General features: G+C 44.6%; 1 protein-coding gene and 1 long non-coding RNA gene across 51 annotated transcripts in view; both read right to left on the bottom strand.

The window, feature by feature from the left end:
• Positions 1-445: 445 nt before the first annotated feature.
• On the bottom strand, positions 446-2,217 carry LOC145528455 (uncharacterized). The gene is made up of 2 exons (XR_014070437.1): positions 2,081-2,217; positions 446-1,948 (listed from the first exon to the last, which is right to left on the bottom strand). It is a non-coding gene; the product is annotated as an uncharacterized LOC145528455 (long non-coding RNA).
• A 9,824-nt stretch (positions 2,218-12,041) lies between these two features.
• SH3GL3 (SH3 domain containing GRB2 like 3, endophilin A3) overlaps positions 12,042-15,652 on the bottom strand; it is a 105,725-nt gene continuing 102,114 nt past the window's right edge. For 42 of the 50 annotated variants that reach the window (XR_014070430.1, XR_014070431.1, XR_014070429.1 and 39 more), the window contains one exon: positions 12,042-12,262. Coding sequence is in view for 22 of the 50 variants with exons in the window: in XM_081546789.1 (XP_081402915.1) it covers positions 12,057-12,262 (206 nt within the window). In the remaining 28 variants the exon portion in view is untranslated. Of the gene's footprint in view, positions 12,756-15,652 lie in introns of all 50 variants that reach the window. The other 8 variants (XR_014070433.1, XR_014070432.1, XR_014070412.1 and 5 more) reach the window with 2 other exon arrangements.

Genomic DNA, 15,652 nt, shown 5'->3' with positions numbered 1-15,652 from the left:
ACCAAGAAGGCTCCTGTGGAGGCGGGTGGGGTTGTTGGAAGCATTTGAGCTGCTGGGCTCTCAGGTATTAATGGCTTAGCGGGGACTTCCTGTCTCATGTTCCTTGGCACACTCTTGACTCTGGAGTCAGCCTCCAGGGACTGCTCACACCAAGGAGGAGGTCAGGGATGAGCCTTTCTCTCCCACAAGTGCCGGGGAACATCTGGCCAGCCCTCTCAAGGAACAGTTGGGAGAACATCAGGGAACTGGTGAAGAACATCAGGGAACTGGTGAAAAGCAGAAGGCAAAGCATCACCAGTTCCCTGATGGAAGTTCCCCTTCCTGCTCAGCCTAGCGGGTTGAGTGGTCAGTCCTGTGAGTGCCATTAAGGCACTGTGAGTTAGTGTTACCCATCCAAGCTCTGTCTGCTCGCCGCACAGCAGGCCAATAATCAGGAGACCAGGCATTGAGGCAAGGAATAGTGACTTTATTCAGAAAGCTGGGCATCCAAGAAGATGGAGCACTAAAGTTCGAGAGTACCATCTTATGGGGTCTGGAGGCCAGTTTCTTTTATAGAACAGAGAGAGGGAAGAGGTGAGGAAGTAAACTAAAAAGGCCTTGGGTCTTGCAGAATATCTCCTGGCTTGGCCAGCACTGGGGAGCTAGGAGAGGATGTACTAATTTCTTCAGGGGTCAGGGTGTCTCCCTGGGAGCTGAACAAAGGTACTTTAGTTTAACATCAGGCAGAGGGGCAGGGTTCCCTGAGGCAGGCCATTATGTGTGCTTACAGCCACAGACAGCATCCTTTTAGTGATGAGAGTACCAAAAGCAACAGGAAGCAAAGCTTAAAATAAAAGAAACAGATCCAACATGGAGTCAGGTATGCTCTTTCCTGTTACATTAGGATAGCAAACTGCCCAAGTCTGGGAGGGTGGGCTGAACCTCACATGTCCTGTCCCCAGATTCACCGTCTAATCACCCCCAGAGAGCTCTCCTCCATCACTCTACCCAAGTATAAATTCAAATCCTTCAGTCCCTGTACCTACTCCCCTCTGCCACCCACTCCCCTCTCCCCTGAAACCTGCCACAATGTTTAAACAAGACATTGCCAAAGACATGGATGTGGGAAAGATTGGGGAATAGTAAGAACAGAAGGGGATGAACCCCCTAAAAGCTAGATCTGTCTGATCAGGCTACTGGATGGGACTGCAGAACCAATCTCTCTCTGGTGGGCGGGAGGGGAAGGTGGGGGGTGGGTGGGATTCAGACCCCTCACTGCCTAGCTCCTGGACTCTCCCCTCCTGAGAACCCCCACCACCTGGGGACAAAGACAATGCCTTTCAATTTGGAGAGGTCTAAGAAACCAAGGTCCATTTCCTCCCTAAAATCGATCCTCTTGCATTCCCAGTCTCCCTTATCCGTCTCGTTTCCTAACCATGCTCCCAGCATCGCCTACTGACCACAACCAGACAAACACAACAATGCAACATTTGTATCAGAGATATATAGAGAGTTAGAGAAAGAAATGTAAACCCACTCCCGTATTCCTGTCTGGGAAATCCCACGGACAGAGGAGGCTGGTGGGCTACAGTCCATGGGGTCACAAAGAGTCGGTCACGACTTAGTGGCTAAACAACAACATACAGAGAGGACCAGGAAGTTCCTACCAGTGATGCTGCTCTTGGGGTATGTGTGGATTTTACCCAGAGAAGTGACATCACGTCAGGGATTTGGCCTGAATTTGTTCCTGATACAGAATTACTCTTTCTGGTTGCAGGTCTTATAGATGGGCTTGGGAAGCACACTCAAGACTGTGTTGGAGGCTTGGCGAACAGGAGCCCTTGGAGACAAATCCTAGAGAAGTTAGAGTTGAATGCAGAAGGCACAGAGGATCCACTGGGGAAACATTAGGTGAGCATGGTGTCTTCCAGGCGTGAGATTGCCTGGGGAGTGCTTTTACAGGAAAGACCTGGAAGGGAGCAAGGGACACAAATAGGGATGGGTGGGGAGCAGAGACAGCCTGTGCACAAGAGTACATGTGGACAGACACACAGACAGGCTCAGAGACTGAGAGTCATGCCCTCATGGTAGTTTGAGTTACTTTTATGGAGCGGTTCTTCTGGGTTTCCTTTGGCCAGTCATCTTGCTTTGCCTGGTTCTGAGTCCGTATATGGTACATCTCAGGATCCTCCCAGGTTGACGCACTCTCTTAGCCAAGATGGATTCTAGCGAAGAGGCCTATGGGGGGGTTGACATCACCTACTATGGGGTGGTGCCCCCTCCCTTTTTCACCTTCGAGGAGCCTTTCTGCACATATGTAGTCGGGAAGATCTCCTAGACCTTGAGAATGAGGAATACGTGGTCTTTTATCTCTTATCTGGGCAAGACTCAAGCTCCTCTCTCGCTCCTGCTATTTTGGGGCATCTGTCCACTGGGGAGGAACTCCAGCAGCTCATCCTGAGGCCCAGCTCTCTCCTGCCTCACTCTCATAAGCCAAAGAGGATGCTTCAGAGAAGGTCCCAGCTTTAAGCCCCTGCCTGCCACACTCATGGAGAAGGCAATGGCACCTCACTCTAGTACTGTTGCCTGGAAAATCCCATGGATGGAGGAGCCTGGTAGGCTACAGTCCATGGGGTCGCTAAGAGTCGGACACGACTGAGCGACTTCACTTTCACTTTTCCCTTTCATGCACTGGAGAAGGAAATGGCAACCCACTCCAGTATTCTTGCCTGGAGAATCCTAGGGACGGCGGAGCCTGGTGGGCTGCCGTCTATGGGGTCGCACAGAGTCGGACACGACTGAAGCGACTTAGCAGCAGCAGCAGCCGCCATACTCACATAAATGGGAGGTGGGTGTATGTTCCCATGATGAGGGTTTGGATAGAGCATCTGCCCCAACAGCATCTAGCACACCTGGCTTCTCAGGTGATCCCCACCCCACATGGAAAACAAGTTCAGCTAGAAGTGGTAGTTTTCTGTCTGTCCAGAGCCCGTCTTTGGAACAGAAATTTGCTTCATAAAAAGTGTTCAAGTCTTCTGCCTCATAAGCAAAAAAAAAAAAATCCCCTGGGAAGAGGTGTGACAAGAGTGAAGGTCCTACTTGGCGAGGGGCTCTGTGCACTTTGGCACACCCTCATTCTTGGTTTCTGCTCTTGCCCTGCACCTAGATCCCCAGGGAGCCCCTTGGGGAGCCGGATCCATGATTTCAGAACTTCTTAGAGGTACTAGATTCATCATGTCAAGGCAGGAGGCTTGGACATTCATACTACTGTAGCACTGGAGGTCTGAGCCAGTCAGAATCCCTGACAGGAGAGTGAGGTGGTGTTGGACAGACTTTCTAGAAAGCTCCAAATCTTTGGGGTTGGGCAGGGGAGAGCTTTAGTCCCCCAAAGTGTTGCAAAGGAACGGAGTTGGATTTTGGTGACCCTTCTCAGGGCCAGCAAACTCTCCAGGCCCCAGACCCAAGGCTAACTTCATGTGGCCTCTAGGGCTAGGAAGGGGCTGACCTGTTTTACATGCATCTCATACTCTGATTGTATGTGTATGTGTGTGTTTTGTGCTCAGTCATGTTCAAGTCTTCGTGACCCCATGAACTATAGCCCACCAGGCTCTTCTGTCCATGGGATTTCCCAGGCAGGAATACTGGAGTGGGTTGCCATTTCCTTCTCCAGGCAATCTTCCTGACCCAGGGATCGAACCCTCCTCTCCTGCTTTGCAGGTGGATTCTTTACCACTGAGCCAGGGGAAAGCCCATAAGCTTATTGCATACAAGCAAATACTTAGGCCTCATTCGAGACTATAACTTGTTTCTTTGCACATAATTCTAACAGGTTTGTTCATATAGTTTTCAAGAGTAAATTAGAGGCTCTGAGTTAGAAAGGGACAGAATCCCTACTCAGAAAAGGGATACTGGCAGCCTAAAGGTGCGACAGAAAAACTGTAAAAGGCACAAAAGAAGTAAAAGACACCATAAGTCTGATACAGTGTTGTTCACACTGCTAAGGCCTGAGAGGATCACCGGGTCACTGCAAGTGCTTTGTTCATGCTCGTGAACCCAGGTTATCTACAAACGCACTTGTTCATCACATTAAGTTTATGGATGTATGGAAGTACAAGCTACATTTCAGAAAAATAGTCACTCATCAAAGGGCTAAATTGTAAGAAAAAGAAAACAAAGGCAGGCACCATCTATTCCTTTAACAAGTCACTTTTGGTTTCCTGAAAAATTCACACCTGTCGTGAACAGTCCTGCAGTGAACATTGGGGTACATGCGTCTTTTTTGATTATGGGTGTATGTCCAATAGTGGGATTGCTGGGTCATATGGGATTTTTATTCCTAGTTTGTTAAGGAATCTTCGAACTGTTCTACATAGTGGCTGTACGAATTTACATAACATGTGTAAAATAGGTAATTAGCGGGTGGGGCAGCAGGAAGCTGCTATATAGCACAGGGAGCCCAGCCTGGCGCTCTGTAAGGCTCCACCTTAGAGGGTGGGAGGCTCAAGAGGGAGGGGATATGTATATATATATATATATCACCCCCAGGTGGCACTAGTGGTAAAAAAAAAACAAAAAACCGCCTGCCTACGCAGGACACACAGGAGACATGGGTTCTACCCCTAGGTCGGGAAGATTCCCTGGAGGCAGGCATGGCAGCCCACTCCAGTATTCTTGCCTAGAGAATCCCAGGGACAGAGGAGCCTGGTGGGCTACAGTCCACGGGGTCGCAAAAAGTCGGACATGTCTGAGCAACTTCACTTTCACTTTTCACTTTCATGCACTGGAGAAGGAAATGGCAACCCACTCAAGTATTCTTGCCTGGAGAATCCCAGGGACGGAGGAGCCTGGTGGGCTGCCGTCTATGGGGTCGCACAGAGTCAGACACGACTGACGCGACTTTGCAGCAGCAGCAGCAAGTAAGTGTTAGTCGCTCAGTCATGCCTGACTCTTTGCGACCCCATGAACTGCAGCCCGCCAGACTCCTCTGTCCATGAGATTTTCCAAACACTGATTCGCATTGATGTGTGGCAGAGACCACAACACGGTAAAGCAATTCAGTTCAGTTCAGTCGCTCAGTCGTGTCCCACTCTTTCCGACCCCATGAATTGCAGCACGCCAGGCCTCTCTGTCCATCACCAACTCCCAGAGTCTACCCAAACCCATGTCCCTCGAGTCAGTGATGCCATCCAGCCATCTCATCCTCTGTCGTCCCCTTCTCCTCCTGCCCCCAATCCTACCCAGCATTAGGGTCTTTTCCAATGAGTCAACCCTTCGCATGAGGTGGCCAAAGTATTGGAGTTTCAGCTTCAACATCATTCCTTCCAATGAACACCCAGGACTGATCTCCTTTAGGATGGATTGATTGGATCTCCTTGCAGTCCAAGGGATTCTCAAGAGTCTTCTCCAGCACCACAGTTCAAAAGCATCAATTCTGCGGTGCTCAGCTTTCTTCACCGTCCAACTCTCACATCCATACATGACCACTGGAAAAACCATAGCCTTGACTAGACGGACTTTTGTTGGCAAACTAATGTCTCTGCTTTTAAATATGCTATCTAGGTTGGCCATAACCTTCCTTCCAAGGAGTAAGCGTCTTTTAATTTCATGGCTGCAATCACCATCAGCAGTGATTTTGGACCTGACAAGGTCCAAGTCTGACACTGTTTCCACTGTTTCCCCATCTATTTCCCATGAAGTGATGGGACCAGATGCCATGATCTTAGTTTTCTGAAGATTGAGCTTTAAGCCAACTTTTTCACTCTCCTCTTTCACTTTCATCAAGAGGCTCTTTAGTTCTTCTTCACTTTCTGCCATAAGGGTGGTGTCATCTGCATATCTGAGGTTATTGATCCTTCAGTAATAAAAGTTCACACCTAGCACATTATCTCTGACAATTCCAGGAGACCAAGCTTTTATTCCAGAATTGATTCATTTGAGCAAAAGGAACAGAGTGCAAAGTACTCTGTACACTTCACTGTTTAAAAATGTGATACCAGTTTTCTTACAAGTTGTCAAGAAGAGTTGTGCCCCAAAGCATTTTCTCCCGCGCTGCACTGCACCTCACTCACCCCGCACTGCAGAATGAGACCCGCCTGTTTAGTCTGCTTCCTTACGTGTTCTTTACTCTGTCCGCTTGGCAATATTTGGGTTGGAAACACCACAAAGAAATATTTGAAAAGTCTTTTTTCAAATATCAGTTCAATAAAAACATTTCTATGTATTACATTTTGCAAAACACACTAACTTCAGGAGAGTTTAGATAGCCAATTAAGCATTTTTATCCCTTCTTTACCAAGCTGCTGCTGCTGCTGCTGCTAAGTCGCTTCAGTCATGTCCAACTCTGTGCGACCCCATAGACGGCAGCCCACCAGGCTCCTCCATCCCTGGGATTCTCCAGGCAAGAACACTGGAGTGGGTTGCCATTTCCTTCTCCAGTGCATGAAAGGGAAAAGTGAAAGTGAAGTCGCTCAGTTGTGTCCGACTCCTAGCAACCTCATGGACTGTAGCCTACCAGGCTCCTCCGAGACTTGGGCAAAAATCTTCTATGGGTTGGTATGAAGAACTAAATTTCTTCAGATGCCACCATTCACATCTGGTCAGTTTTAGGCTTAAAGAACAATTCAGTTCAATGCAGCAAAATGCAATATTTATGTTTTTTGCAATATATATTAAATTTTTGCCAGGTATGTCTAGGTCCTGGGAATACAGTGGCATGATACAGCCCTGCCTGGAGGAGCAGATGAGATACAGTGTGATAAATGATTTCAGAGATGTAAGCACAAGGAGCTAGAAAAGCTTTGCATAGGAAGGCAACTGATTCAGTCATGGGGCTTTTAAAGATGTCTTAGGAGAAGTGATATTTCAGCTATGAACTAAATTTTGTTTTTTTTTTTTTTTTTGAGGAATCTCCATACTGTTTTCTGTAGTGGTTGCACCAGCTTACATTCCCACCAACAATGTAGGAGGGTTTCTTTTTTTCCCCACACCCTCTCCAGCATTTGTTATTTGTAGAGGTGGCTCAGATGGAAAAGAATCTGCCTACAATGCAGGAGAACAGGGTTTGATCCCTGGGTCAGGAAGATCCCCTGAAGAAGGAAATGGCTACCCACTCCAGTATTCCTGCCTGGGAAATCCCATGAACAGAGGAGCCTGGTGGGCTATAGTCCATGGGATCTCAAAGAGTAGGACATGACTGAGTGACTAACACTTTCAAACTGTCATTCTGCCTGGTGTGAGGTGGTACCTCATTGTAGTTTGGGTTTGCATTTCTCTGATAATTAGCAATGTTGAGCATCTTTTCATGTGCCTGTTAGCCATCTGTGTGTCTTCTGTAGAGAAATGTCTATTTAGATCTTCTGCCCATTTTTCCATTGGATTGTTTGTTTTTTTGTTGTTGAGTTGTGTGAGCTGTTTGTATATTTTGGAAATTAGGCCTTTGTTGGTCCCATCGTTTGTAAATATTTTCTTCTAGTCTGTAGATTGTCTTTTCTTTCTGTTTATGGTTTTCTTTGCTGTGCAAAAGCTTGTAAGTTTGATTAGGTCCCATTTGTTTACTTTTGTTTTTATTTCTGTTGCCTTGGAGACTGATATTGGTATGATTTATGTCAAACAATGTTTTGTCTGGCTGTATTTTTAATAATGCAAGCAAGAGCTCATGATGGCCTAAGCCAGTACAAGTGGTAGTGAAAACAGAAGAAAATAGAAAGATTTGAGACAGTTGTTGGAGAATTTTTAAGACTTGGTGAATTACTTAAAAGTGTAGAGAGACAGTCAAGGCTGATACCCTGATTCCTGCCATGGGCCATGGGTGATGGCAGTGTCATTTGTGGACATTGGGAGTATAAGAGGAAGAGGAGTGTATTGGGTGGAAAGAGAGAGAGTGAGAGATGATGACTTAACTTGGAACATTCTGAGCTGGAAATCCCTCTGGGTCTAGAATCAGGATGACAACCTGGGCCGGAGATTTAGCTTCATGACTCATCAGCATATGGTTGATACTTGAAGCCATGGAAGTTGATAGTGTGGATGAAAACAGCCAGCTTACCTAGCTCATCCACCATCTATCCATACATACATTCATCAGAAAAGGAATTTCTGTATGTTCTCCAGTGTGCATGCAGTATATGTATAATTTCTTCTAAACAGTGAAAATATCACACATTTCTTTTTCTCAAAAAAAAAACAAAAAAACAAAACCAAGGAGCCATCATTGTGAGGCACTTTTGATTTCTGTCCGTCTTCACCATTGCTCATAGGGTTGAGTGGCTCTGGCCAGAGGGTGTTTCCTCAGCTCTGTCCTTTTGCTCTTTCATTGTGAACTTCAATCTGAAAGACACACCCACCCCTGAATCCTCCAAGGCAAAGTTTGACATTCAATCCTAGCCTGGGGCTCTGGTTTACCATCAAAGCACGAGTGGGTCTTATTCAGCCTTTCCCATGAAATTGCTAAATGCTGTTTTGTTAAATGTGTGCCAGAGAAGTGTATTTTTATTATTGTTTTTTAAAAACCAAGAAAGAAACCAAAAAACTCCATGAAACAAGTATCCCTAAATTCATGTATGGCGTCAGGAAGATTGAAAACAAAATGACTAGTGTTCTGCAAAGCATAAATAAGAAAAATGGAAAAGAATTTTTTCTTTAAAAAAGAAAAACCCTAGGTATACCTATGGCTAATTCATGCTGATGTACAGCAGAAAACAAAGTGATATGGTAAAGCAATTATCCTTCAATAAAAATAAATAAATTTTTTAAAAACCCTGATATTGACATGAACTGTCAGATCAGGTAGAGACTTCCGATCAAAGATGATTTGAACTCAAATGTTGTATTCAAACTACCCATTCCCCACTGAAACCACTAAATGGATACTATATCAAAGTCTCTGTGAATGCTGGAAGCTGAGGAAGGGAATTGCGCCCATAACTGTGACTCACAGGGTTGATGCAATACACCAGTAGCCTTTGCTCTGGTGACAGTGGCCCTTCTGACAGAGAAAGAGAGCTGTGTGCTGTGAATGTCATCTTATGATGCTGCCAGGAAGCTAAGGAGACTATGGTTATTTTGTGGGAGAGTCAACCTCACCCGTTCTTTTCTTTTTTAATTTATTTTTATTTTTTTATTTATTTTTGACTGTGTCACATAGCACGCAGGATCTTAGTTCCCCAACCAGGGATCAAACCCACGCCCCCTACAATGGAAGGAAGCTTGGATTCCCAACCACAGGACTGCCTGGGTTAGTCCCAACATCACCTGATTCTTTTACTACATCTGGCCTGCGACCTCACAGGGATGGTCCCTCTGTAGGGGCATCTCCCTGTGTGGTATGCTCCTGGGCTGCCTCCTGGAGTGTATGCAAACCACAGACCATGGTTTTCACAATGATCAGTTTAAGGTGACCAAAGTGTGTCACCCTTCTGGTGAAGGTTCTGAGGAGCAGTAACCCTTCCATCCTTGGATTCTCAAGAGTCACAGGAGCCTTTGAAGAGCGGTCATATTCTGAGTTGCATCTAGATGCACTGGGAGAGTCAAGAGGCAGAGGCAGGGACAGCTGAGAGCAACACAGCCTCGTGTCCTCCCGTTATGGGTGCTCGGATATTACCATGCCTGTGGCATCACATGGACAGTTATTAATATGTACATAAGGATTGAATAGGCTTCCCAGGTGGCACTAGTGGTAAAGAACCCACCTACCAATGCAGGACGGCATGGCAGCCCACTCTAGTATTCTTGCCTGGAGAGTCCCATGAACAGAGGAGCCTGGCGGGCTATAGTCCATGGGGTCATAAAGAATTGGACACAACTGAGTGACTAATACAATACTGCATCAGTTTCCTAGGGCTGTCCTAAAAATGACTATGGCTAGGTGACTCAAAACAACGGAAACTCATTATCTCACTCTTCTGGAGGCCAGATGTCCAAAGTCAATGTGTCAGCAAGTCCGTGCAGCACTTGAAGGTTCTGAGAAGAATCCTTTCTCGGCTCTTCCTTGGCTTCTGGGAGCACCACTCCAATCTTCCTCTGTCTTCACGTGCTCTCCTGGTGGCCTGCTCCCCTGTGTCTGTGACAAACCCCCCTCTCCTTTCCCTTTGGACGCCAGTCACTGGGTTCAGAGCACGTGCTCAGCTACTCAGTCATGTCTGACTCTGCGACCCCAAGGACTGCAGCCCACCAGGCTCCTCTGTCCCTGGGATTTTTCTAAGCAAGAATACTCAAATGGGTTGCCATTTCCTCTTCCAGGAGATCTTCCCGACCCAGGGATTGAGCCCATATCTCTTGTGACTTGTGCATTGCAGGTGGATTCTTTACTCACTGAGCCATTGGGGAAGCCCCATTGGATTCAGGGCCCACCCTAAATCCAGGATGATCTCACTTTAAGACCCTTAACTTGACTCCATCTGCAAAGACTTTATTTCTGAACTCTCATTTTCGGGTACTGGAGATTATGACCCAGACATTTCTTTTTGGAGGCCATTAATCAACCCACTCCAGCCAATACTAAAGTTTACTCTACATTCTGTGTCCCACCTGAAATGATGCCCAACGAAGTTGTCCAACATAGCTTATCAGAGGTTCTATGACTGAGACCAAAAGACATTAAGGCACCCTAAAAATAACATACTAATATAAATGTAGACACAGATAGACTGTAGAAGAATTCTCACAGGTCAATAATAAATGATTGGAAATGGTCAAAAGATTTGAAGAGGCACTCACAAAAGCTACACATATGCCCAATGAGCATATGAAAAGATGCTCCACATCATCACTCCTCATCAGAGATTGGTCCATGGGAGGCACAAAGGGGCTTAGAATTATAGTACTGTATACTAAATAAGAGACTTTCTACACTAAGTCCCCTACATACAGATGAGTTACATTCCAAGACTGCTTCCGTAAGTCCAGTTTGCTCATCAATCCAACAAAGTTAGCCTAGGCACCCAACTAACACAATAGGCTGTATAGTACTGCAGTGTCATAGGTTTATAATACTTTCACACAAATATTACATAAACACAAGCACAAAAAGTAAACATTTTTAATCTTACAGTACACTACCTTGAAAAGCACAGTAGTGCAAGCTACATCACTGCTGCTTTTACGCGGTAGAGGGGAGTGCAGATTCAACTCCTGGTCTGGGAGCTAAGAACCCTCATGCCTTGTAGCCAAAGAATCAAAACAAAATGGAAGCAATAGTAACAAATTCAATAAGAACTTTAAAAATGGTCCAGATTTTAAAAACATTAAGAAAGCAAACAACAACAACAAAAGAATATCTAGTAGCTATTTACATTTAGAATTGTGGTGGGTTAGTGTCTGCTTCCTTACCTTTGTGCACAGGTCTGGAGGTTGGCTACAGTTACTCATTTCTGGCCCACGCATCTCCCTGTAGTCAGCTAGCTTGGGCACGTTCTCCTGATGGAGATGCACAGGGGCAGAGTACAGGTGGAAAGACTTGAGTATTTTTCAAGTCCCCGTTGGTATCCAGCCTGCTACCATCCCACAGGCCAAACAAGTCACCACCCTGTACCCCAGGTCAGGGTGGTCACAGGAGGAATTCGCAGCTGTACGACTGCGCTTCGGAATCACTTCAACATTAAGAATGACCAAGGCTTTTTGCCAACACAGTGTGTCATGTTTATTGGGTGATTCACAGGTCAGCTAAAACACATGAAGGGGAAAGACCAGAGGCCGTCAGTCATATCAGGAAACAAAATATTTAGCAATTCTTAGCTTCAAGTGCTGTCTTCCATCACAGCTTGAGGAAGACGGGCCAGTCCCTGACAGAGCTGCAGTGGGTGCTGTTCATTTTTAGCAACAAGAAGCACATACATTTATTTAACCAGTGACTTTTAGGACAATCAGCAAAAGAAGAAAACTGTATTTCCATGGAGCCAAGACAAGAAAATCATTTATACAAATTAAACTGATACAAAATACATTATAAAGAGAACCACACATACAAAAGTCATTAAGTTGGTCAAGGAGCAAGAATGCCACAGAACAACCACACTGAGAACACTGGTGTGAATTCATTTCGGTTATGAAACTTATGTCCAAGAGAGTCTGAGTTAACACATTTACTGAGGTAAAGGCACAATCACTTCCACATAGTTAATGGGGAAGAAGCCAGATTCCCCATGCAGAATTCCTTCATACCAGTTTTCATCTATTTGATTGGTTAATGTAATGATGTCCCCTTCTTTAAATCCTAGTTCTCCTTGGTTTTCAGGCTCAAAGTCATAGAGACCACGACAGCAGGGCTGGTCCATGGGAACACTAGAACCTGTCCGCATCGTGTGGAGACAAAAAGCACATGGTTAACATGACGGAGCATCCGAGGGACGTTGTGAAGGTGGAGAGTTGCAGAGACCAGGAACAGCAGGCCCCTGCCTGCCTTCCCAGGTCAAGGCTAGCTCAACACCCACTGTGGGCCCCGTACTTGTGGCCTCTGCCCCCCTCAGCTCTCCCACCTCCCCTAGCTGACCTCCTGAGCCCATAGCTTTTCTCATCAGTTCTCCTAGCCAGAAAATTCAGGCCCAGCCCCTGTTCTTGAAGCAGCTGTTCAGCTCTGCCCGCAGCCCAAGGGAGGTACAGAATTTTACAAGGCCTAACCCCTGCCCTCAGGAAGCTCATAGTTTCTTTCTGGAGAGTGGACAACACATGAGAAACATCTGAAGAACAAAGATGAGGGACTTCCCTGGTGGTCCAGTGGTTCAGACTCCATGCTTCCAATGCAGGGGACGTGGGTTCAATCCCTGATCAGGGAACTAAGGTCCCTGCATGCCGCATAGTGTGGCCAAAAAATAAAATAAGTTGATAAGAAACCAAGGCTAAAACAACAACAACAACAAAACAACAAAGACGAGGTAGTGTATCAACTATAACTCAGAGAAGAAGGAAGCAGAAAAGGCCTGGATGGTCAGGGCCATATTCCTAGAGCTGGTAACCAGGGGGTGGAACATGGCAGGGTGTGAGACTAGAGAGACAAGAGCAGAATCTTTACAGACCAGCCTGCAGCCTTGGGATTGTTGTACCAAGCCAGTAGTTCTCAGGACAACATTTTTAACGTAATTATTTTTTCATTTCAAAACCAAAACTAAACATGGTAAAAAGAGAAGGACAAAAAGAGAGAGTAAATACATGCAAAACTGACTGCTAATGAAGAGGTGCATGTGTGTGTGCTAAGTCATTTGAGTCCTGTCTGACTCTGTGCAACCCCATGGACTGTAGCCCTCCAGGTTCCTCGGTCCATGGGATTCTCCAGGCAAGATACTGGAGTGGGTTGCCATGCCCTCCTCCAGGGGATCTTCTGGACACAGGGATCGAACCCTCACCTCTTACAACTCCTGCATTGACAGGCAGGTTCTTTACCACTAGTGCCACCTGGGAAGCCCCAGTGAAAAGGTCACCAGTGTTAAATTAACGTGATGGCATAGAAGCTTCCAGATAACTTTATGAATATATTTGTGTATGTATTTAACATATAATTATTTTCATAAAAGAATATTCCTATTATATTACTGTGAACATTTTCCAGGTTACTTTTAATTACTGAACAGTTGTCAACTATATCAGGACAACATAATTTCTTTATTGTTGTTTTGTTTTGGCTGTGTGGTGTGGCACGTGGGATGTTAATTCCCTGACCAAGGATCAAACCCCTGCTCCCTGAATTGGGAGCTCAGAGTCTTAACCACCGGACCACAGGGAAGTCCCTAACATAATTTCTTTAACTGATATCCTATTATAGGATATTTAAAGGTCTTCCTTTCCTTCCTTCCTTCCTTCCTCTTTCTCTCTCTCTTCCCTTCTACATTCCTTCCTTTTCATTTTCCCATTTGTTTCCTCTTGGCATTCATTGATAACTCTTTGAAAATTATCGTAATATACATGTGTTTACAAAAATGTACATTTAATTCCTGAAGGTAAACTTCTAGAAGGAAATTTGCTCTTCATAGACATAAATTTTTCCAAGACTTTTAAAATTCACTACCAGTACATTTTTCTATTTTCTTTGTCTTAAAAGTATTAGGTGTCCCTAATATATTAGACTTTTATACTATAAATATTAACCTCGTATCTGTCATGTTTGATATATATACTATTTCCAGCTTATTATCTGTATTTTTTCTTTCATTTTGTTTTTGGAGTGTGTACTGGGGGTGGGACAGGGATAGGGGTTTCTGTTTTATTTTGGCATCCATGCAGAAATTTTAAACCACATAAGCAAAGTGATGAAACTTTTCATTCATAGTTTCTCTTCCATAGCTATATATAAATGTTCAACTAAATTTATCCCAGTAATTTTTTAAAATTAATTTTTAATTTGAAGATGTTCTCCTTCAATTCATTTAGATTTTTGCAAATAAAGGTATTATTTATTTTTAATAATGTTTAAGCAGCTATCTGAACACAATTTATTAAATAGTAATAATCCATTATTCTCCACTGATTTCAATACTACTTTTGTCTTTATCATATGTTTAATTATCATGTGCACTTGGATCTATTTTAGCATTTTCTACTTTCCCCTACTGATGCATTTCAGTAACTGTACCACACCATTTTAAATAGTGTAGCTTTAAACTAAATGTCCCTTGGACTGCAAGGAGATCAAACCAGTCAATCCAAAAGGAAATCAACCCTGAATATTCATGGGAAGGACTGATGCTAAAGCTGAATCTCCAACACTTTGGCCACCTGATATGAAGATCCAACTCATTGGAAAAGACCCTGATGCTGGGAAAGATTGAAGGCAAAAGGAGAAGGGGCAGCAGAAGATGAGATGGTTAGATAGCATCACTGACTCACTGGACATAAATTTGAACAAACTCCCGGAGATAATGGAGGACAGGGGAGCCTGGCATGCTGCAGACTATGGGATTACAAAGAGTCTGATATGACTTAGCAACTAAACAACAACAAAAAGTAAAAGTCATTCAGTAAAGCAAGTTCCTCTCTGTTACTCTTCTACAGGCATCCCTTGGAGATATTGCAGGTTTAGTTCCAGACCATTGCAATAAAGCAAACATCTCAATAAAGCAAGTCACACACATTTTTTGGTTTCCCAATGCATATGAAAGCTGTTTACACCATCCTGTAAATAGCATTGTGTCTAAAAAACAATGTATACACCTTAATTTTAAAATACTTTATTGCTGAAAAATGTTAACCATCATTTGAGCCTTCAACGAGTCAGTCATTTCTGCTGGTGGAGAGTCTTGCCTTGATGTTGATGGCTGCTGACTTATCAGGGTGGTGGTTGCTGAAGGTTGGGTGGCTGTGGCAACTTCTTAAAATAAGACAACAGTGAAGTCTTTCTCATGGATTGACTCTTCCTTTCACAAACGATTTCTCTGTAGCAGGCAATGCTTTTGGATAGCATTTTACCCACAGCAGAACTTTTTTCAAAATTAGAGTCAGTCCTCTCAAACCCTGCTGTTGCTTCATCAACTAGGTTTATGTAATACTGTAAATCCTTTGTTGTCATTTCAACAGTCTTCACAGCATCATCAGTAGATTCCATCTCAAGAAACCTCTTTCTTTGCTCATCTATCAGAAGCAGCTCCTCATCTGTTCAAGTTTTATCATGAGGTTGCAGCAGTTCAGTCACATCTTCAGGCTCCACTTTGAATTCTATTCATTCTCTCGCTCTTTCCACTACATCTGCAGT

This window comes from Giraffa tippelskirchi, chromosome 12 (genome assembly GCF_054371585.1).
Source record: "Giraffa tippelskirchi isolate mGirTip1 chromosome 12, T2T-mGirTip1v1.2.pri, whole genome shotgun sequence".
NCBI lineage: Eukaryota > Metazoa > Chordata > Mammalia > Artiodactyla > Giraffidae > Giraffa > Giraffa tippelskirchi.
The sequence above is the reverse complement of the archived record's forward strand: the minus strand, read 5'-3'. Positions and strand labels throughout refer to the sequence as shown.